This window comes from Xenopus laevis, chromosome 8L (genome assembly GCF_017654675.1).
Source record: "Xenopus laevis strain J_2021 chromosome 8L, Xenopus_laevis_v10.1, whole genome shotgun sequence".
NCBI classification, from domain to species: Eukaryota; Metazoa; Chordata; class Amphibia; order Anura; family Pipidae; genus Xenopus; species Xenopus laevis.
In genome coordinates, this window is record NC_054385.1 from 87,622,382 (window position 1) to 87,645,252 (window position 22,871).

At 38.5% G+C, this 22,871-nt stretch overlaps 2 protein-coding genes across 5 annotated transcripts in view; one reads left to right on the forward strand and one right to left on the reverse strand.

The window, feature by feature from the left end:
- Nucleotides 1-1,762: 1,762 nt before the first annotated feature.
- Nucleotides 1,763-14,077, reverse strand: wars1.L (tryptophanyl-tRNA synthetase 1 L homeolog). Of its 2 annotated transcripts, none has more exon segments than NM_001091076.1 (11): nucleotides 1,763-2,215; nucleotides 3,029-3,169; nucleotides 3,306-3,479; nucleotides 4,640-4,752; nucleotides 5,450-5,550; nucleotides 6,411-6,593; nucleotides 6,789-6,908; nucleotides 7,760-7,868; nucleotides 11,110-11,323; nucleotides 12,098-12,222; nucleotides 13,865-14,077. In NM_001091076.1, coding segments are annotated over 10 exon segments (1,428 nt in total). In that variant the 5' UTR covers nucleotides 12,212-12,222; nucleotides 13,865-14,077; the 3' UTR covers nucleotides 1,763-2,056.
- A 66-nt stretch (nucleotides 14,078-14,143) lies between these two features.
- The window catches only part of wdr25.L (WD repeat domain 25 L homeolog), a 109,680-nt gene continuing 100,952 nt past the window's right edge, over nucleotides 14,144-22,871 (forward strand). The window contains exons 1-3 of one of the 3 annotated variants that reach the window (XM_041573069.1): nucleotides 14,144-14,284; nucleotides 14,665-14,791; nucleotides 17,215-17,954. In XM_041573069.1, the coding sequence (XP_041429003.1) occupies nucleotides 17,292-17,954 (663 nt within the window). In that variant the 5' untranslated portion in view covers nucleotides 14,144-14,284; nucleotides 14,665-14,791; nucleotides 17,215-17,291. The remainder of the gene's footprint in view (nucleotides 14,285-14,664; nucleotides 14,792-17,214; nucleotides 17,955-22,871) is intronic. The other 2 variants (XM_041573070.1, XM_018230558.2) reach the window with 2 other exon arrangements.

Here is a 22,871-nt window from a genome sequence, read left to right on the forward strand (position 1 = left end):
CTACCACCACCATATTTTACTGTTGGTATGATGTTCTTTTTCTGAAATGCTGTGTTACTTTTACGCCAGATGTGACGGGACGCGCACCTTCCAAAAAGTTCAACTTTTGTCTCGTCGGTCCACAAGGTATTTTCCCAAAAGTCTTGGCAATCATTGAGATGTTTTTTAGCAAAATTGAGATGTTCTTTTTGCTTAAAAGTGGTTTGCGCCTTGGAAATCTGCCATGCAGGCCGTTTTTGCCCAGTCTCTTTCTTATGGTGGAGTCGTGAACACTGACCTTAATTGAGGCAAGTGAGGCCTGCAGTTCTTTAGATGTTGTCCTGGGGTCTTTTGTGGCCTCTCGGATGAGTTGTCTCTGCGCTCTTGGGGTAATTTTGGTCGGCCGGCCACTCCTGGGAAGGTTCACCACTGTTCCATGTTTTTGCCATTTGTGGATAATGGCTCTCACTGTGGTTCGCTGGAGTCCCAAAGCTTAAGAAATGGCTTTATAACCTTTGATATTGAACTCAGGTGTGATAAACCACAGTTAAGTTATTTTTTAACAAGGGGGGCAATTACTTTTTCACACAGGCCCATGTAGATTTGGAGTTTTTTTTTCTCCCTTAATAACGTAAACCTTCATTTAAAAACTGCATTTTGTGTTCAATTATGTTATCTTTGACTAATAGTTAACGGTTTTTGATGAGCAGAAACATTTAAGTGTGACAAACATGCAAAAGAATAAGAAATCAGGAAGGGGGCAAATAGTTTTTCACACCACTGTATATATATATACATATATATATATACACACACACTTATATAGATAGGGCAAATATGTTATGCAATGTTGAACATAATTAAGCTGAGATTAGATCAGGCCCAAAATGGAATGATTTTTGGGCAGTTTGTGTAATTCTACATCACACTGAACATGACACTGAAACATTAGAATGGGCCATGGAACAACCACATTTTTAGCTTTGGTGCCAATCAGCAACACTGCCCATCTCTACCAATATAGAGGGTCAGTTAGCTGATATACTGTACTACCAGAATTGAAAACATTTGCCAGCCATTTACAGGACAATGACATGGGTGCAGGGATAGGGCAGACTATGGGCAGATTAAAGCAGATAAGGAGGCTGCTATGGGAATAGGATTTGGGTAGATTGTTGTGTTCATACCAGCCCTGACCATTACTAGTTCTTTACTGGCTAGCCAGGTGGATAACTGGCCAGGTGGCAACCCTACATATTAAAGGTGTGTGGGCCTGATTTTATCAAGATGATGATATTATATACAGCAGTCTTTGCAGCCCATGGGCAGACAAGCATTGTTTCTAAGATTATATCTGTTCTGTACAGTCTCTACACTGGAAAGGACATTTAGACAAAAAACAAGCTGAAACAAGAAAATAGGCTCCCCAACTGTGCGTGTGGGGCTCTAACTTTTATACTGCTGTGAGTACCCTGCCAGTGATATGTGAGTACTGCACCACTAGTGTAGTAAGTGACTTAATAATGGGTGTGCAGTGAAAAACTTAAATTGGAACTTACCAAGATCTGCCAAGATGTTGTTTCAGTGGAAAAGACAATGGAATAACCCTCTAAGTATGTTAAAAATCCCATATAACAAACCTTTTGTACTAAATGCAGCCACTGCGGAAGAGTGAGTGAAAGACTGGTGATCATTTTAATTAAAATATAGTTATGATTTCCACTTATGTACAACTGACTGATTAGTAGTTTGCTGTTATAATGTATTAACACTACTGAATAAGTAAGTGCAATCATAATTATTTTATTAGGTTAGTATTGGTTAGAATAGTTCAATAGCACAGATGCAAAATTATAAATATGAATTATGAAGAAGGTATTGATACCTTGGATAAGTTTCACTTTAAGTCCTCTGGGAGTGTGATACCAAGATCAACAAATCCACATAACTTGCCTTAAAACATGTCAATTTGACACATATTCCAAAATAAGTGGAAGGTGCAAATGCGATCTTATTTGGTTGATAATTCATTGTAGAGTACATTGTTGAATTGCAGAATCTTTTCTTTTAAAACTTTCTAAAAATCAAATGCCAACTTTCTAGGCATCATAAACTGTTTGACTGCTTCTTCTGTAATGTGTTTCCTTCTCTCCTGGTGTGCTGCGATCAATGGCTGCAGGGTTTCTATAAGGATTTTCTTAAGCTCTCCTGTTAGAAGGGCACCACTTGAATAATCCTAGAAAACAAACACAATCTTTAGTAAGGGGATAAATACTTAGTAGTAGAGTTGGCTGTTTATCCATAATATTGGTATCATCTCTAATAAGGCACAAACTTCCATACATTTTGAATTTGGTCCCTTGGACCCAGCACTAGCAAAACATATGGTGCCAAGATCTAGTATAAGGGGTTGAGTTTAAATCCCAGCAGTGGGGCTATTAAAGTATATAAGCATCTAGAAAAGGGGCTATACTTAAAGTAGTGCATGGATAAAACAGTAATATTTCCAACTCCAGCAACTGGCATGATTGGTTTTCACGGGTTACTGCCCAGGTAAAGGTTTGCCCAGTGTTTATAAAGGAAACCCACTTTGTTTGAATGTGTGTAGGTTCTTCAGTTTGCAGCGAAGTTTTTCTTGTTAAATACATTTCTGTGTACTGTTAAATTGGAAACATAAAAGTGATGTTTCTATTGGGTGAGGCCTGAGGTGAAAAATCGTCTTTCTCCAGTTTGTTCTGGACTAACATATATACCCAAGTATATTATTGGTTATATTAGCTAGGCAATGTTAGCCTTCAATATACACTGGCCTTAAGATGAAAGTGATGATCTACTTAAGGTTTACAAATGTTAGGTCTCAGTACCATGAAAGGCAGCTGGATATGAATGCCAGTTTTAAAATCACCCATTAAGTGACAGCATTAACTTGTGTAAAATGCATGCTTTAGTGGTTCTATGTTTTCTGCTCACTATACCACTATTATCTTTAGGGGGATGTACTGTAACAAGGGGATTTGTATTGCAACATTCAAGCAGGGAAATACCTTACCTGTTTTATTTGTTCAAGCCTCTCATCATCTTCAAGAAAGAACGTCAAGTACATATAAGAGACATCAACTTCCCAGTTGCCTCCAAATTGCCGGTGTTCTTCAATAGTGTCCTTTCCACCAGAGAAAGCATACTTGTTGATCTAGTATTAAAAAAGAAGTATGATTTTGGTAAGAGACTACTATATGGACAGTCAATGCAGGAAGAGACATGAACTCGCCTTTGCTAGGAATATGCACACACACATGCTACACTGTTAGAATTTTAAAATGTGCTACCTTATTTTTGATTTGCTTTGCTGTGTCTGTAAGGAATATAGAAGAGTTTGGATCACTGGCGCTCATCTTTGTCTGTGCTCCTTGAAGTGCTGGGAAAAATGTTGAGTGCATTAATGCAGGTTTAGGATAATTAATCCGAGGAGCAACATCTCTAGTCATGCGGAAATATGGATCCTATGACAGATAAAAGGACAATGTCATTTAGAGATAAAGTGATTAAATTAAAAAAAAACAAAAAACAACTAGACAACACACAGTTATAGGCTGCATCAACTCCCTCTCCCCTGATATTCACATAAAAGCACTCAGTAAGGGAACAAATGAGTATGTATTTGCAATATATTGGTAAAACATATAGGTGGTACTTTCCTTAAAGATGCACAACTGGTTCTAGTTAAGGTTTCACTATGTGGCAGACCAGAGAAAGTATAATTAAAGGAGAACTAAAGCTTAAGTAAAGAAGTAGCTATAAATGTTGTACATTGTGTTTTGTGCTTCTGTACCAGCCCAAGGCAACCACAGCCCTTAAGCAGTAAAGATATGTGTCTCCAAAGATGCCCCAGTAGCTCCCCATCTTCTTTTCTGCTGATTCACTGCACATGCTCTGTGCTGCTGTCACTTACTGAGCTTAGGGACCCACTCACAATATACAGTATTTACAGACTATAAATGTCACATTATAAGGCAGATTAGTACTTAATGCAGATAATCGCTACATGGCAGCTTGGAAACCAGTGCAATTAGCATCAGAATTTAATAATCAGGCTTGTAGCATCAGCTTATATTACAGACAAACCTCATTTTCTGTTTGTAAATTTGCGACAACCCCTAATCTTAGCTTCTCAACAGCTGCTCAGAGTCCACTGACTGTTGCAGACACTTTCCAAGATGGTGACCCCCTGTGACAAGTTTCAAGTCCTGGATCATTGCTGCTATTGAGATACTGAAATGTTAGGCTGGTACAATAAGTTCAGTATGTAAGATATGGCATTTTTAACCATATTCATTTTTATGGTTAGTCTTAAAACCACTTGCCCACAATGGAATATGAAGTTCATATACTGGGCCATTAAAGGAAGGTTATTCCTGTGGCTCCTCAAAATCTATGCTATGGGGCACCAGTGAACCTTTTTCCAATAATATTCCTTTTAAATTAAACGTGATGATCCTCACCTTTATGCCACAGAATAAAATGTTTTACATTTGCTATATGTATACATATATCTCATATCTGTATTCAAACATTCAGGAACTATTAAAAAGTTAAGACAGTGTACTTTAGTTTTTTTGTAGAGCAGCAGTTGTACAATGGATTTACATAAGTAGTTTTATACCTGGTCAATGGCACAAGGGATGAGGCACTGAATGTCTTTTCTACCCTTGAATATTTCTGGGAAGGAACTGCTGAAAGATGGAGCAGCTTGTATGGCTGGAAAGCTTATCTTCCCTATAAGCAATATAGTTGGTTAAATAAACATATTACGTCATCATACTTTTGAACTCAAAATACAATTGAACTTTTCAGAAAAAAATTCTGACCCATATTTCATTAGTATTCTCAAGGCTATTCTGCAAGAAAAAAAACTTACTGTTGTGTTTATCCCATAATAATTATTTCTTCCCAAAGTTCCCATATATCTTAGCCATGTCTATAATAATCCCCTTCTTAAACAAACAAGAGAATGTACGATCTAACAACCAGGGTTGACTAATAAAGCAATACTGTGACATCAAGAGATCAAGGAGTCATTGCATAAGAAGAATTTATAACTAAATTGTGCTATCAATCACATGCTGTTTGTAATTAATGTACAACTGACTAAAGTGGATGAAAACATCTGCTGCCCATGCTGAATTCATGTGCATGAGTAGGATCACTCAGTTACCAGTAGAAAGCCTCAATACTGACTGACTAGTTCTATAGCTCTGACTTTAAGCTTAACATTGCTGGTTATGACACTTATATTGCTTGCACAGATAGAGGTAATTGCCAAAGTAGTTCACACATACAAATTACTGCCATATAAACATAGCAAGGAGTCTGGAGTTCACATTAGGTCAGTCTTTAAGTCTGAGAATCACAGTTTCTGCACCCAAGAATGAATTGCACCATACTATTCTAAAGGATTAAAATGTATTCTTACCAATGCAGTCACTGTCTGTAAAGCCAAATATTCCTTTCACTTGATTGAAGGTTACATGTTTTTGAACCTTTACAACATTTTGGTAGAATCCTGAACTCTTCCTAAAAAAAAAAAAAAAAAAAAAAAAAATGTCATTAGTTGCAACTTTTAAAGGGGACCTGTCAGCCAGACACAAAAAGCTGTATAATAAAAGTCCTTTTCAAATTAAACATGAAATCCAATTTCTGTCATTTAAAATCTCAGCTGTCAATCAAATAGTGTCTGCCCCTCCTCTATGCTTTAGGCATTGAGGCGGGGCAGACAATTACTTTCACTTTCCATTCAGCACTTCCTAGATGTCACTGTTCTCCACACATTCCCATGTTCTCTTCACCGTTTAATTGTGTAGCCAGGGCATGGGGATGGACATCTGGTCCCCTAATCTAGTACACAAACAAGATTCTGAGTTGATGCAAGGCTTGCCTTAATAACAGTGTCCACAAAATGGCTCCTGCCTGCTTGCTATAATTATGAATTCCAAGACTGAAGGAAAAAAGATTCAAATAATTTATATGTTGTAATTAAAGTTCATTTTGTTTGACAATTGAGATAAAATAGGATTTTAAATAATTTTTTTGGGTGATGGGTCCCCTTTAATAGTAGCGGCATGTGACTCTGTGCCACTGTACTATAATTTTTCCTAGGTATTCCTCTAATCACAATTTCAAAAGCAGAATGTTGCATTTATTTTCCTTTTTTACTCCAAAAAACTATAATGATAATACTGCTAACCTTGCAGTCACTGACTCTCTCTGGCCAAATAAGGTGCAAGTCCAGCAAAATTGAACTATAGAACAAAAAACTCATACTCTCCTACCAAGTACAAATCAATCCATACCAGCAAGGAAATTGCCCCCAAAGAAAGAAAGAAAAGTTGGTCTAATTGCAATAGCCTCTAAAGATTCATAGGCAAAGTACTTACCCCATGTATTCAAGATCCGAAAAGATGAATGTTTTATTTACATCAAAGCCACATGCTATAATATCCTTGGCATTTTCTATTGAATACTGGTAAGCCTTTTCTAGTGTGAGATCCTTCCATAGATATTTCTCATCATCGGTTAATTGTACAACCAAGGGGACATTGAAAACTTCCTGCAGCCACCTAATAAGGGAAGATATAAGGGGGATTCAAAACAACATAAAGCAATAGCAGTAAAATGAATATCAGATGCACTTACAGGATAATTAGTACCAAATGCAGTTTATTTACATTTTCAGAAAAATATTAAGAATGTCTGTTAATAAGTGAGACAAATACATCAATGGTAGCATTCTCAAATTTCACATCTGCACTTACTTTGTGAAGATAAATGGAATGAGGTGACCCACATGCAATGCTTCAGAAGAAGGGCCCCTTCCTGTGTACAGGTAAAATGGCTTCTTGTTCTCATAAGCATCAAGGACCTGGTGCATATCCCTAAGCACAATAAAGGACATATATGTTACAGCTATATATATGTACTTAAAGGAGAAGGAAAGCTACGGAGGCATTTTATTACCAATAGATTAGCTGCAATAGTGCAAGCTAGAATGCTATATTTATTCTGTAGAATGTTTTACCATACCTGAGTAAAAAGCTCTAGAAACTCTCTGTTTGTTTAGGATAGGAGCTGCAGTATTAATGTGGTGTGACATCACTTCCTGCCAGAGTCTCTCCCTGCTCTGGGCTCAGATTACAGTAGAGAAGGGAGGGGTGGGGGGAGAGGAACAAACTGAGCATGCTCTTGCCCGGGGCAATGAGGTTTAAGATGAAAACAGGAAGTCTGATACAGAAGCCCATGAGTACACAATAGAAGGACAGAAATGTGGTGTTTCTTTTGACAGAGGACTCAGGGCAGCATTACTTTGGGGGTTTACTGGTATATTTAGATGGACCTTTCTGATAAGTCTTACTTAGTTTTAACCTTTCCTTCTCCTTTAAAGAGATATGGACACCAGAAATTGAACATCTATCATAACAATGTCTTTGCATGCCATTTATAATTTTGCCATAAAAGTATTTGTGTAATGCTTTCACATTACTTATTACTTATTTTTCCAAGCAAAGATACATGTTGTTTTAAAGCACAAACACGTCAAACCTTTTTATTTTAAAATGAACCGATATATCACAACAAATGTGCATTTGGCATTTTAAAATGACCTGCAGAAACTATACTTTGTAGCAAAATGCATCAATGTTATTGTGCTGCATTTCGACTATGGAAATCAGAGCAATAAAGCAAATATTAATTTTCCTGTTTCAGAAAAATAAAATAAATTAAATACCTGTGTGAAAAAAATATCCCTCTGCGTAAAAAGTGATGTGGCTTTTGTCCAGTGACTCGTTGTATTCGATCGACGAGTTCTTGATCAATCTTACTGCTCCCAAACCGTACTATAAATGTGAAATAAATAATACATTAATAAATGCAACACCTGCATGGAAAAATATGCAGAAGAAAGCTGGAAATTTCTCAATAACACTTTTCTCTTGTAATGAATCATTTATGATTGTGAAGATCCAGATCATTTCTCCAGGTCATGGTATATCTGTATTAATAGGCCGTTGTCCACTATGTCCTAATAAACTTTTTTGCACTTTTTTTTTTGGAGGGACTCACAACTATTGTTGTTTTCCTATGGATATGCACCTGTGAACTGTGGGTGAACTGTGTGTACACCCTCCCCTTTTACTAATGTTTTTTTTCTACTATAATTCTATTTATTTAGGTAGTGCATACAAAAAACAGCGATGTGGCAATGGCAGAGCTCATCCCATGCACACCAGCTCCTGCTAAGCCACAGCTCTTGTGATGTGTCGGCTCCTTCTGACCGGCTACTACATCAAACCACTGTTACCGCTGTGGAGCACTGATCAAAGCATTCTTGGAGTCTGGTAAGATTAATATCAATGTATCGGCTTTATTTGTGCGCTTTAAAAATTACAAAGGAGGGGATTTACATCTAACGGAGGGGATCTAACAGTGGTTTGATTTAGGTAGTGCATGTATTGGTTTTTGGCACCTGTCATTTTTTTGTTTTTGTTATCTTTAGTAATAAGTCAAATCAACTGGACTTGCTGTGTTTTTCTTGAAGACTTTTCACCAGTCTGACTGGCTTTCTCTATTCAGAATAGATAATGTCGCACCTCCTACCGCCTCTATTCAAACTTGGTTTTTCTGTTTTTTCATACATCGCTTCTTTAACACATCTTTTGAACCAGTTGTTCTCCAGGTCTAGAATCTGGACTTGGCAGTCTTCAAACTGCTGATTGGAGGAACATTCCTGGGTATTTATTCAAGAAAGATCTTCTTACATCCTGAATTGAGAAAGCCAGTGGGATGATTGGTGAAATGTTTTCAAGAAAAATAAAGCAAGTCCAGCTCATTTGAATTATTACTACAGATGAGCCATTTATGACTTCACATAAAAATAGAATCCACAGTCAATTAAAAATTAAAGTAAACTGCTTTCTAAACAACTTTGTGGTAAACCTTCATTTTCAGTTTTTTTTTAAGATTTAAAGAAAAATTATATCCCCAAAATGAATACTTGAGCAACAGATACTTTATATTTTAAATTAAGTGGCATATTAAAGAATCTTACCAAACTGGAATATATATTTAAGTAAATCTTGCCCTTTTACATCTCTTGCCTTTAACCACCATTTTGTGATGGTCTGTGTGCTGTCTCAGAGATCACCTGACCAGAAATACTGCAGCTCTAACTGTAACAAGAAGAAGTGTGGAAGCAAAAGACAGAACTCTGTCTGTTAAATGGCTCGTGACCTAACATGTATGGTTTGTTTGGTTTGTTCGTGTGCACCGTGAATCCTACGATCCCAGAGGGGCGGCCCTTATTTTTAGAATGGCAGTTTTCTATTTATGATTACCCAATGGCACATAATGCTAAAAAATTATATTATAATGAAAATGGTTTATTTATATGAAGCAGGGTTTTTTTTATAGAGACCTACATTTTATAGTTTTCCTTTAAAGGTATTCACAGTTTCCACTACAGCGACCTCTCTTAGGGTTTCTGGGTCGGTGGTGGCTGAGGGTTATCGATGCTCTCCCCAACTAATAGGTGACTTTAGACATTGATCGGGTAGGGGGAAAATTATAACCAGGGAATATTTTGACCCACTCCGCAAAAGGCCAAAGATCACCTTGTTTGACAGCACTGCCAAATGAGTGGATCTTCTCATGTCAATTTTTACCAAACAAATACGTTACCTTAAAGGAATTGTTCTGTATAAAAATAAAAAGTGCACAAATAGATAGGCTGCACACTACTTCCTGCTTTGCAGCGCTCTTGTTTCCACTGATTGGCTACCAGGCAGTAACCAGAAATCAGAGACTTGAGGGGGCACATGTGTCAAAACGGTTTGCTTTTGAATCTGAGCTGCATGCTAAGGATCAATTGCAAACTCACTAAACAGTTATGTCTCATGTGGCCCCCCTTAAAGTCACTGACTAACTGACTTGGAGAGATGAAAAGCAGGAAGCGATGCTCTATTATGTTCTGTTCGACATCCAGTCACTCCAGCCTTTATAGATTACATTTCTGGCTAATTAACTATATTAGAAACAGCCTATTTACCCAGTTTTTATTTTTACACTGAACTGTTCCTTTAAAGTTAAAATCAATGTAACAAAAATGTATACCAAAGGCAGAACAAAATTTCAATCCAAATTTTAAAAGGACAATGAAACAAAACACTGGGGGTGCCAATTTGTTAAGCACACTCTACTGGGCATAAACTACAGGCTGCAAACTTTGGTCAATCAAGTTCTAACAGCTACTCGCTTGGCAATATCGTCCAACTGGAAGATCTCGACGCCACCAACCTTGGCTGAAATAATTACCAGAGTAAATTCGAATAAAGCATTCGAAGCAGGTATAGCTCATCTGACCAACCGAATGGACCAATACACAAAAATTTGGGACATATGGGTTCTGAGAGGTTTGGTTGCCGGTACTCTACAGGGTCTCCCCCCTTTACCTGTTAGTTAAATTTGGAAGGTTACATATTCTAACATTTTTCGTGTTTCAGAAGGACCATATAGAAATGACCAATTTAGGTATAAGATACTGTTGCAGAATAACCAGCACTGTTATAATATATTATGTGTTTAAATACTTCAACAATGTTACTCAGATTATAGACAGCAATTTTGGGCATTTTACTTTTGCTGTTAGTAAAACTGTAAGCTTCCATTATCTACATGAAACAAATGATGTGAAAAAGGGTACATTTTTTGTATGATCCCTGTAAAATCAATAAAAAACAAAAATTTAAGTTACAAAAAAAAACTACAGGCTGGTGCAGTGCCTCTCTAAATATTCCAACCAGGGTTTAGGGATTGTGTGTGTGTGCATGGACAGCACCATGGCAGTGCCACATTCTACTTACCATAACCCAAACCAGTTCGTAATTTTGAAAAGTACTGTATTGGCTTGGAAAAAAAGCTTAATGTTTATACACACTATGGGCTTCTGGTTTGTTAAGCACCTCCTAGTGAGAATAACTATTTTAATTAACAGTTTTTATTGTCCTTCAATCTGTGGTGTTATTAACAAGGTGACTATACATTGACAGAATATTTAGATAAGGTAGTAACTCTGTAACTCACCAATAAGCTTGTCATAATCTACACCTTTTGCGCTTCCTGTTTGCACAGACCATGGATCAACAAAATCATCACCGTTATCTGTGGTAGATGGTCCATTGCTGTTAGTGGGCATGTCATCTGCTGGAGGAACGCCAGGTTTGTAATCCTGCCCAGTCACATTCTTATAATCCACTTTCAAAGCCAATAAGAGCTTCACAGCCACATCAATCTCTTCCTGAACCCAAAATAATAATTAACTTTTAGTATACCTTATTCTTCTGCCTCTTATTGATAGTTTTTATCACTAATTTTTTCATTCAGACCAACTCCTATTTATCTTTCCCTCAAATTCATTATTACATTAAAAGAGCATAAGTGGCTGCTGTGTAATGGATGCCCAACGCATTTTGGGAACATCCCTTAACCATAGGCCATGATCAGCGTCTGACTAGGACACCAGGGGCCCACCCAAAAACCTTAGACCAGGGGCCCACTCTCAGTACTATTATAATTCCTCTCCTCATGCAACCTCTCTTCTGCTAGTCTCTTTTCTTTACATGCTATAATCTATTATTCAATCTATTTAGTCTCTTTGTTCTCATAAAAATAGGTAATGGCCATTATATATGCCAAATGTATTGAAGCAGGAGGGCCCACTGACACCTGGGCCCACCGGGAGTTTTCCTGGTATCCCTGTGGGCCAGTCCGACACTGGCCATGATAGAAGCCTCTGATTAAGGGGTGTTCCTGTAACGCGTTAGGCGTCTTTTACACAACAGCCATTTGCACTCTTTTAATGTAACAATAAATAGTGGGTTTTACTTTATGAGGAAGTATGCCCTGCATTTTTCTTTTTTTCTTGTTCTAAAAGTATTTGGCAGCTCTGAGGTTGCCCTTTAGGGATACCGTAAATGCTGTTACTTAATGTCAACTGAATTTATACCGCAACATCAATGCTTCTATGTTGTAAGTTAACTAAGCAAATGCATGCAGTTCTATAATTAAATACCTTAGGAGCCTTTTCAGATTTGAGCACTCGAACTTTGTCTCCTTGAGCTGTTACTCTGTCATATAAGTCCATAGGTATGAGGGACCCAGATGCATCTGTTCCACTGTCAGACATAATGCTGAAGGCTGTGAAGATATGACAATTAATGGAATACAGTAGATAAAAGTCAAAAAAACATTTTTATATATATATCTATATATATATCTATATATATATATATATATATATATATATATATATATATCTATATATATATATCTATATATCTATATATCTATATATATATCTATCTCATGTGTACAGGAAAAACAGGGCAAAATAAGAATATCCTTAAATGCCAAATAAAAATCTCAATATACCTGAAAATTAAAAAGGGTGGCTTCTGAACATCTAACATTTTTGAGGTCAAGTGCCATTGAATTTCTAGCAAGCAGATTTTCTTTGGTTAAATGTTAATCTCTACCCCGTTTTTATTAACGCATAGTGTTCCCTCATTTACAATCTTTGTACCGTGTGACTGTGCCTTTGCCTACAGTACTTCATCAGTCTTTATGCAATTAGCTATGTGATCGTTACTTCACTTTTGTATCCCTAAACTCCTTCATCCCTCTTGTAAACTGATCCTTTTTGGTGTACCTCCTGACACAACCTAAAGATGAGGCTGCATAATAAAATATCAGTATGAAATCATCAGTAGAATTGCTTTTTGTAGTGGTTTCAACAAATGCTTTATATAAATGTCTGATTCCAGTTCAAGTACTATAAATGTCAGTCCTACAAAACAGCTCAGAGATATTTTGCAGCATAATTAGTAAGACTGGCTCAGAAGACTAATCAATGCAGATGGGCCTCGCCCAGCCGATTCATGTGTGATCCAAGGAGGGACTCTACAACAGAAATTGATGATTGTGCAGTTCAGTCACAAACTGAATTGTGTGTGTGTGTGTAACCCTGCTGCTCTGCAACTACTGCCATACTCAGCGCTGGACACTATCTACTCTGAGAGCAAAAGAGAATGTATAGAAGGAGAGTAAATGCATTCCAAGTGTGTAAATATAGAGGAAGTAGACCCTGCGACTGGTAGCGGGCTAGTGGCGCCACTGGAGAATAATTGATAAATATGATTTTAATAAATGGCACTCTCAGATTAAAGTTGGCCCAGTAATTTCTTTTTATATTGGAACAAAGTATATGGATTACATTTATATAATTATCTTCCCCTTTAAAATAAGCAGAATACTATAGAGGCATGGCATGGAGTTAAAGTGCAATATAGGCCTATGACTAAGTGTTACACGAAACGCGTAAGGCTGTCTTTCTGTATAAAATAAACTGCTTTCCAATTGTACAGTTTAGGCAGGGGGTTTGGTTTTTGAGTGCCTGTTACTACATTACTGGTGTCAATTCTGCTGCACTAGCGGAAGGCACTGGACTACTGTTGCCATATCGACGATTCATTTGCCCTCCCATTGGTTTGCAGGTTATGTCCCTAGAGGTAACTGCTAATAAAGGGCATTTGGACGCATATTTGCCAATTAGAGATAATAAAGCAGCTGAGTGTTAAAGTTCAACAAGCCACACTATGCACGTGTCCATCTCTGGGCAGCAGCCTGGGACAGACATATGTCAGCATGTGAGCTCAGTATACGCACCCCGCGACTTGCATTCCTGCTGCTCTGCCCTCACATTCCCTACTGTTACACTTATCCCCACCACCAGCTCCCGAACTTAGGCTCATCAACGAACAAGTCTGCCGCTTCTTCTCACCGTGTGTCCAGCAGTTGCCGGTTCTCTGTCTGCTGCAATCCCTATGTCACCACGCAGCCGGCCAGCATTGGGTGCAACACATAGTGGCACCGATCGGAAACAGTGACACACGTGATAAGATTCCGATACAGTATCAGCCCTTCCACTGCTGTATCCGGTAAAGCGCGAGTCTAATCAAGGAATGCCGCTACTTCCCGTGTTACGCTACAGCCCAGCCCTCTCTAGCCTCTAAAGCGGCTCTCACTTCTAACACCTGGGAGGCCATAGAATGCAGTGACAGGATTTATTTGTAACTTGAGCAATAGCGTGACAATTTAGGACGTGTTTTCCATTATTTCTGCTGGAACTTGTATCACCGCCTCTTGTTTCCGCACGGAGCGGAAAGATGTCGGAGCCAGTGTGTTTTGACAGCCAATGCTGGTAAGTATTGATGAAATACTACTGTAAATTGCTCAGCCCCCATGATAAACGTACAGGCTGCAAGCATGGGACGCGGGGCTTGTTTGTGTAATACTATCCTATACATTTTGCTTGTTGGACAGACATCATACACGTTGCCCCTATCTTTTCGGACCCCAAACCCCCAAAAAAAGGAGTTCGCTATTAATGTATGTATGTATGACTTTGTGTAGCACGATAGGAATACGCTTGTATTAAAATGTGTTCTTCTAAAAACCCCAAAACTGGTTTTGTTTTGTTGCCTAATAAAAAAATGTCATTTTAATCAGATTTTCAATTTCAATGGTTTATCATTGTATTTGTAAATGCAATTGAAAACGCTGTTTGTTTTCTTTTCTCAGGTTCTGACTCAAATGTAACAGTACAGGTCCGGACTGAGAATCAAAATAGGCCCTGGCATTTCAGGTACCCAGAGGCCCAAACAGGCCACACGGTGGCCCAAACAGCCCCCCACCAGCCCACTAAATAGTGAGTGTCTATGGTATCTTACAGCAGCCCCTCTGGCATTTGCCAGAACCCACAGATTGCCAGTCCGAGCATGGTGTGGCAGAATTTAGTTTTCCTCCAGGTCTGTTAATCAGAGCTTCTGCTACATTGTTTCAGGAGTTAGGGCCAGAGTAGCAGAAAGTATATGCGGCCAGAGAGATACTGCTCACAATCATCATTTCTGGTACACATAACTTTAAAATCATTTAAAACATGTATTGTATAATAGATATGGGAAAGTTGTTTAGAACTACATTTTATTTAACGAAAAAACAGGTTTAAAGTGGGCCCCCCTTGAACTGAAGAAAATAACTTGTGCTCCTTGCATCTTGGGCTCTGGGTGCAACACAAGCTTGCCCTGACTGCCTGCCATACTCACAGCCAGCACCAGCCACATAATTCTTTGGTTTAAAATGTCTTTATTGGAACATGGGCTCTGACTCAGATATTTCGCTAAATATCTACTTGCTGACTGCTTGACATAGCCTGCAGTGTATTCATTTAGGATGTGAAGGTCCTTGTGATCTATTCTGTACCTTTGGGTAATCACTAGGGGGCAAGGAGCAAAGTGAGAAAAACAAGGAGGCATTGGTCTAGGAATGTTAATTGCGGTCTCCTTTAACTCATTTCCCTCTCAAAATTGTTTTTGAAAACCAGCATGTGGGATCAAGTGTAAAACTAACATCATTTCAGTTTCCTTGCTCAGCACTGTTTAATGAACACATAATAAAAATGTATAGGTTTTTTATTAAAGGCAAAACGAGTTTTCAGTAAAAGCTCTTGATCGTTATGCTTATGCTTTTAACACAGGTGAAACTTTGGTGTAACTTCAGGTAGGAGACTGCCTCTGGGGTCACTGAACAGCATTAACCACATCTGCTCATGTGGTCGTGTTGCTTTTTGAACAGTTCATTTTTAAAGTGATACTGATATGTTCCTATAAAAATCATAGGAACGTGTCAATATAAAGAAAATGCTGCACACGTAATGGTTCCCCGCAAAACTGCCCCGTGAACCTGTGTGCTGCAGACCCGCTGACACTACTAACTGATCTGGGCTGGGGGCGGAGCAATCCTTCCATAGACTGAATTCCTGTTTTCATTCGTAATCAGCCTATGGAAGGATCGCACCACCCCTAGCCCATCATCACTGAAACGGCTCAGAAGGACTTTTAGCAGTGTCAGAGGGTCAGGTGAACGCAGGTTTGCGGGGTCTGGGGGCGCTTTGCGGGGGACTTTGAGGGGAACGATTACGTGTGCAGCATTTTACTGACACGTTCCTATGATTATTATAGGAACGTGTCAGTATCGCATTAAATCAACGTGTTTGTGTTTGGCTAAATTTGCAATTGTCCCCAGAATGCATATTTGGGCAGATGCAGGCCTTACCTAGTCACCCATAACAATCAATCAGAAGTTAACTTTTAAAGGAGAAGGAAAGGTTAAAACTAAGTAAGCCTTAACAGAAAGGTCCATCTAAATATACCAGTAAACCCCCAAAGTAATGTTGCTCTGAGTCCCCTTTCAAAAGAAACACTGCATTTCTTACCTTCTATTGTGTACACATGGGCTTCTGTATCAGACTTCCTGCCTTCAGCTTAACCTCATTGCCCTGGGCAAGAGCATGCTCAGTTTGCTCCTCTTCCACCACCCCTCCCTTCTCTACTGTAATCTGAGCCCAGAGCAGGGAGAGACTCAGGCAGGAAGTGATGTCACACCATGTTAATACTGCAGCTGTTATCCTAAACAAACAGAGATTTTCTAGAGCTTTTTACTCAGGTATGGTAAAACATTCTACAGAATAAATATAGCATTCTAGCTTGCACTATTGCAGCTAATCTATTGGCAATAAAATGCCTCCGTAGCTTTCCTTCTCCTTTAAACAGGAGACCAATAAATGCGATCTGCTGATTGGTTGCTTTAGGTAATAAGAACTGTAGCAAACTTTGCAACTTTTATTATAGTACTCCTAATACCTTGTACTTAGGCCTGTTATCACCTTCTATGGCTTTTCAGTAATACAAAGGACTTAAAAATGCCTGCGTGTCCGCATCTGTCCTGCAAACGTAAGCAGGTATGAGTGGCTGCTTCTGTGTAGGACCATTTATTTAGGTAGATCCATACCAAACTTTTTAGTCTTATGTACTGTTTAAATTTGTCCTCCACCTACCAGGACTTGAAGCTGTGTTGGCAACCAACACAAGTCTGTAATGTGGTACTGCAGGGAGTAGGGAGGTGACTGGAGGTCTGTGCAATGGCAGCAAAATCATTTTTTAAAGGGATAGTGACACATTTGATAGTTCGATAATTCACTCATTGATGTAATGTGTGTCTCTGCCATCACACTACATTTTTTAGAGCACCATTGACTTTGGTTTAATGAAACAAAATTATTATGTCTCATAGGTACCCACTGACGAAGAACTGGAGACATCCTGAACCCATGCAGCTTTAATAAGATTCTGTTTTTATAATTGCCCACAATGAATTCACTGGTGTCTTATGATGATTCTGATTCAGATTCCGAGAGGACAGAGAATTTAAAAGTCCGTGGAAAAGAACAACCTGTTAAAAGCTGTACCAGCTTTGCTGTCTCTTTTCCATCAAGAGTTTATGAAGATGACAACTTTTCTAAGGAGAGGGCTTCCTACATTGGCAATGACCTTCCTAGTACCGGCAAATATGTAAATAGAGCTGGCAGTAGTAATCACGCAAAAAAATATTTTCCAGACACAAACTATGCTTCCTTAGTTCATTCTACAAGTTCTTCTGCCAATACCTTAAGGGACACTTCTTCATATGCACCTAAAAGACCACCAAGTGGTGATGCAGACAGTAATATAGCTATTAAACCATATATACCAAAACGACAGAGACAGGAGCAGATGCCCAGTAATGACAGTGTGGGGGGAGCAGTTACAGAAAGTCATACACACTTTTCCAACAGCAACATATTGGAAAATGTGTTCAGAGTATCTGACTACCTGAAACCCTTCTTGCTTTCAAAGTATACTTCCACTGAGATTCCTAGAAACCTGGTGTTTCAGATGAATGAGCATACAGGACCAGTGAACAGAGTCCAGTGGTCTCCTGTACAGCAGTACAGCCACCTTCTCCTCTCTGCATCAATGGACACAACTATCAAGGTAATGCCTCCAGCTTATATATTGATGTCAATGTGTCTTTTCATATTCATATAGGTTTGCTTACCTGAGGTTGGATCAAGCATTTGGGCTTGTAAATCATAAAATTCTTACTGCAGCCATCAGTTCTCCTTGTTCATTCACCTCGCAAAATATATATTCAGGACATATGGCCATTTGATCAAGTACAGCTATATATTCCAAAAGGCACATAATAAATGTGCCTAGAGTGGTTTATATGTACAAATCATTTAAGAACATTATTGTTTGAGTGCACATCCCATCTGCAAGGTGTGTTGCCAGCTACTGGCAAAATTAAAAAATAAAACGGCACATTTTTGTGATATTTAGGTTATTCTAAAAACTATACTATCCGACTTTACATTCTAGCTATAGAGGATCAGATTTGGAAGCATCCTGCAAATCTCATGCTGTTGCATGTTGTTGAGTGGTGTTGCATGTTGTTGAGTGGTGTTGCATGGCACGATCAGATCAAAATCTGATCAATATCAGATCAGGTTGTTTAGCCGTAAACCTTGTTTGCCATTGATATCCCTATAGATTTCAGGTGAGATAGAAGCATAACTGATAATAATTCATATAGCACAAAAAGTGTAACATGCTAAACATGGAATTCATCTTCTAGGAACTACATGTTGTAATAGTTGAATTCATGCTGTGAAAGCCTCCATAACAGTTATGTCATCAGCAGTAGTGATGTGAGGGTTCAGATATTCTGGACCCGCACCCAACCCTAACCTGGTCCGATCTGGCCTGGCTCCTCAACTGAAAGACCCCCACCCGCCCTGCAGTGCTGTCACGAAAGGGGCGGAGCAGGTGCAAATCTATAGCCCAAACCCGCCTCGCTCGGCTGGCCCATACATAACGAATCACTAGATCCGCAAGGCAACTTTGGCCGACTTCGGAAAGCTGAAACAATTTGCTTGTTTTTTTGAGTAGGTTAATCTCAGGGTGACTAACCTCCTTGTTCGTTTGTTGATAAAAGCAGAGTTGTAGCCAGCTTCTTAATTATCTGAGCCATCAGTCTTACTGTGTTGTGCCAGAAGTTAAAAGTTATGTTAAAATGTATGTTTAATGCTTATAGGCTTACCAATTATTATGCTGCCACCTAGTGACCAAAGCTATATGGCAGGCTCTGTATTTCCTTGTTTGTAAACCCTCCTCCTGTTCCTTCCTCCTGTGTTATATCCGTTTCTCCCATCATCCTCTTGCAGGGTTGCCAGCTTGGCTGTTTTCCAGCCAAATTGGGCTACTAATTTAAAGCCCAGGCGGGTTTTGAAAGTACAAACTAGCCAAGGTACGGATTTGGGCTACTTTTTGGACCTTTGGCTGTTTTGTACTTGGGAAAGTTTTTTCATGCCCTAATGTGCCATGCCTGTGTCTCCAAATGCATGTTGGGTAATGTAGTTTTTAACAATTTTCCGACTGTCAAGTTTAATGTAAGACTACAATACCCAGGATGCAATGGGACTGACTTGTGTAGAAGTCGGGAGTTACCAGAATCTGGGCTCTTGTACCCCAGTCTCCTGTCACTCTTAAGCATTCTATTTTCTGTTTACCAATATTTATTGAAATTGTATATGTATTAGGGCCTTATGGGGCCACTCTGTGGTTACACCCCTGGTGACAAATGAATCTGTCCCATTTTGCTTCATGGAAAATTTTGAAAAAGGCATATTTTCATATAAAGTTTTTTGCTCCCTGTGTTCCATCTGAACTGCATTTTTGTATCATTCTAACTCATGACCTCTAATATTTCCTCTTATAAATATTGAAAAAAAACTGCAGTAGGGCCTTGGGCAGTGCCCCACTCCAGCATTACCCTGCCCCTCTTTAATTCTGCTTAACCATTAAAGATTGGCCCGCTTTGTTGATGCTGGGCCCCATTTGAACTATAGGATGCAAATTTCCTCTACCTTTTTTTCTTTAATTTGCCTTTCTGCTTGGCAGAATGGGAGCCCTCTCAAAACAGGGATAATCCGATATTATTAAACACAGAACAATGCATTATTCCGATTACCAGTGCTAAAGAGAATTTTTCATATTCATATTTATATTTATAGCAGCAGCACGTGTTTTAGCTTTAAGAATATATGGTAGGTCTCACAATATTTTATTATTTATGTGTCAGACATGGCTTTTGTGCAGTTCAACTAAATTGAATGGTGGAACTATGGTTCTTATATTCACTGAACACTTGTCCTTCCTCCAAGGATCCTGTTCTATATTTATTTATTACAGAAACCAACCAATCAATATAATAATTAATTGAGCCTAACACCTGTGCTGTAGAGAACTTTCATATGTTTCAGAATCAATTACAAAATAGCTGTGACATCTGTGCTGTATAAAGCAGCATGTAATCAATAGCAGACAATGTCAGGAGCTCCAGCTACTGGAAAACTAAAACATGGAATTCCTTTAATCTCAGTCACCTTGTTTAAGATGGGGTTTATGGGATTTAAACATAGAATGTAGGATGCAAATTTAGTTTTTCTGTGCAGGTGGCATTTGCTTTCAAACCGTTCTAAAAAAAAAAGCAGAACTCACTTTGGATGTGCAGAGCAGTTTGTACTTTGTTGATCTCTAACATGTGTTCAAATATTGTTTTCTGCACTCTGTACTGTTGGCATGACCATGTTTTTAATAAGAAGATTAGTAATTAAACATACAACTTGGAACAAAAGCTCCATAGGGTCTATAGATCACCAGCCCCCGTCCTAGTATGGTCTGTATTTGTAGGACCAGGTTCATAGGTTCCCTTCTACAGCCCCCTCGTTTATTTATTAGGGAGTACCAATTATACATTTTGGGTCTCTTCACTTCTATTTCTTGCCACTGGAGATACAGTCGTATGAAAAAGTTGGGAACCCCTCACAGCCTGCATAATAATTAACTCCACTTTCAACAGTAAAAGATAAGTGGTATGTCTTTCATTTCCCAGGAACATCTGAGTACTGGGGTGTTTTCTGAACAAAGATTTTTTAGCAAAGGGTATTCATTGTTTCACATGTGAAAAACTGTGAAAAACTGGCTGTGCAATTTGGGTCATTCTGCTAATTTAAATGCATGTAACTGCTCAATACTGATTACTGGCAACACCAAATTGCCTTGAACTTCATAGGCAGGTGTGTCCAATCACGAGAAAAGGTACAGTATTTCCAGTAAGGTGGCCAATTGCAAGTTGTGCTTCTGTTTGACTCTCCTCTGAAGAGTTACAGCATGGGATCCTCAAAGCAACAAAACGAAAGATCCTCAAAGCAAAGCAAAACAAAGATTGTTCAGTATCATGGTTTAGGGGAAGGCTACAAAAAGCTATCTCAGAGGTTTAAACTGTCAGTTTTAACTGTAAGGAATGTAATCAGGAAATGAAAGGCCACAGGCACAGTTGCTGTAAAACCCAGGTCTGGCAGGCCAAGAAAAATACAGGAGCGGCATATGCAGAGGATTGTGAGAATGGTTATAGACAACCCAAAGATCTTGCAAGAACATCTTGCTGCAGATGGTGTATCTGTTCATCATTCTACAATTCAGAGCAATTTGCACAAAGAAAATCTGTATGGCAGGGTAATGAGAAAGAAACCCTTTCTGCACTTACGTCACAAACAGAGTCACTTTTTGTATGCAAAAGCTCATTTAGACACGCCACAGTCATTTTGCAACAAAGTGCTTTGGACTGATGAGACAAAAATGTAGTTATTTGGTCATAACAAAAAGCTCTTTGCATGGCAGAAGAAGAACACCACATTCCAAGAAAAACACCTGCTACCTACTGTCAAATTTGGTGGAGGTTCCATCATGCTGTGGGACTGTGTGGCTGGTTCAGGGACTGGGAACCTTGTTAAAGTCGAGGGTTGGATGAATTCAACCCAATATCAACAGATTCTTCAGGATAATGTTCAAGCATCAGTCACAAAGTTGAAGTTACGCAGGCATTGGATATTCCAACAAGACAATGACCCTAAACACACTTACAAAAGCATTTATGCAGAGAGAGAAGTACAATATTCTGGATTGGCCATCACATATCTTTGAAAATCTATGGGATTATTATTTTATTTATTGTTAACATGTATTTATATAGCGCCAACATATTGCGTAGCACTGAAAAGGCTGCATACATTTTAATTAATTGATATTGCAAAATTGCTTGAAATTATATTTACTTTACAAAAATCTTAAAGGAAAACAATACCCCACTAACAATGTAGGGCTCTATAAAAAGATATTGCATAAAACAGCTCATATGTAAAACCCTGCTTCATGTAAATAAATCATTTTCATAATAATATACTTTTTTAGTAGTATGTGCCATTGGGTAATCCTAAATAGAAAACTGCCATTTTAAAAAAATAAGGGCCGTCCCCTGGGTTCATATACTTCACTGTGCACACAAACATACCAACAAACTAGACTTGTTAGGTCACACAAGCCAATTAACAGTTCTGTCTTTTGCTTCCACACTTCTTCCTTTTATAAGTACGTTTTTGCTATTTTTTGAACTGTAATTATCCCTTCTCTAATCCTTTCACTAAGATTTGATCACATCACTAATTAGGTATCTATTAAGATGCTGAGTAATTTATTTGGTATCTATTGTCCAGATACCATTCCTAATTTTAGGGGCTTACCATATATCCATCAAAAGTAGAATAGTTCACATAGACTGTTGGGATGGATGATTTGAAACAGGCTGTCCCAAGTATTGATGTAATATCTCTGTTTGGGTGCCCAAATTTATGCACCTGTATAATTTTGTTATGATGCATATTTTCTGTTAATCCAATAAACATTATGTGACTGCTGAAATACTAATGTTTCCATAAGGCATGTTATATAAAAAGGAAGTTGCTACTTTGAAAACTCAGCCAATAATAAACAAAACTCCAAAGAATTAAG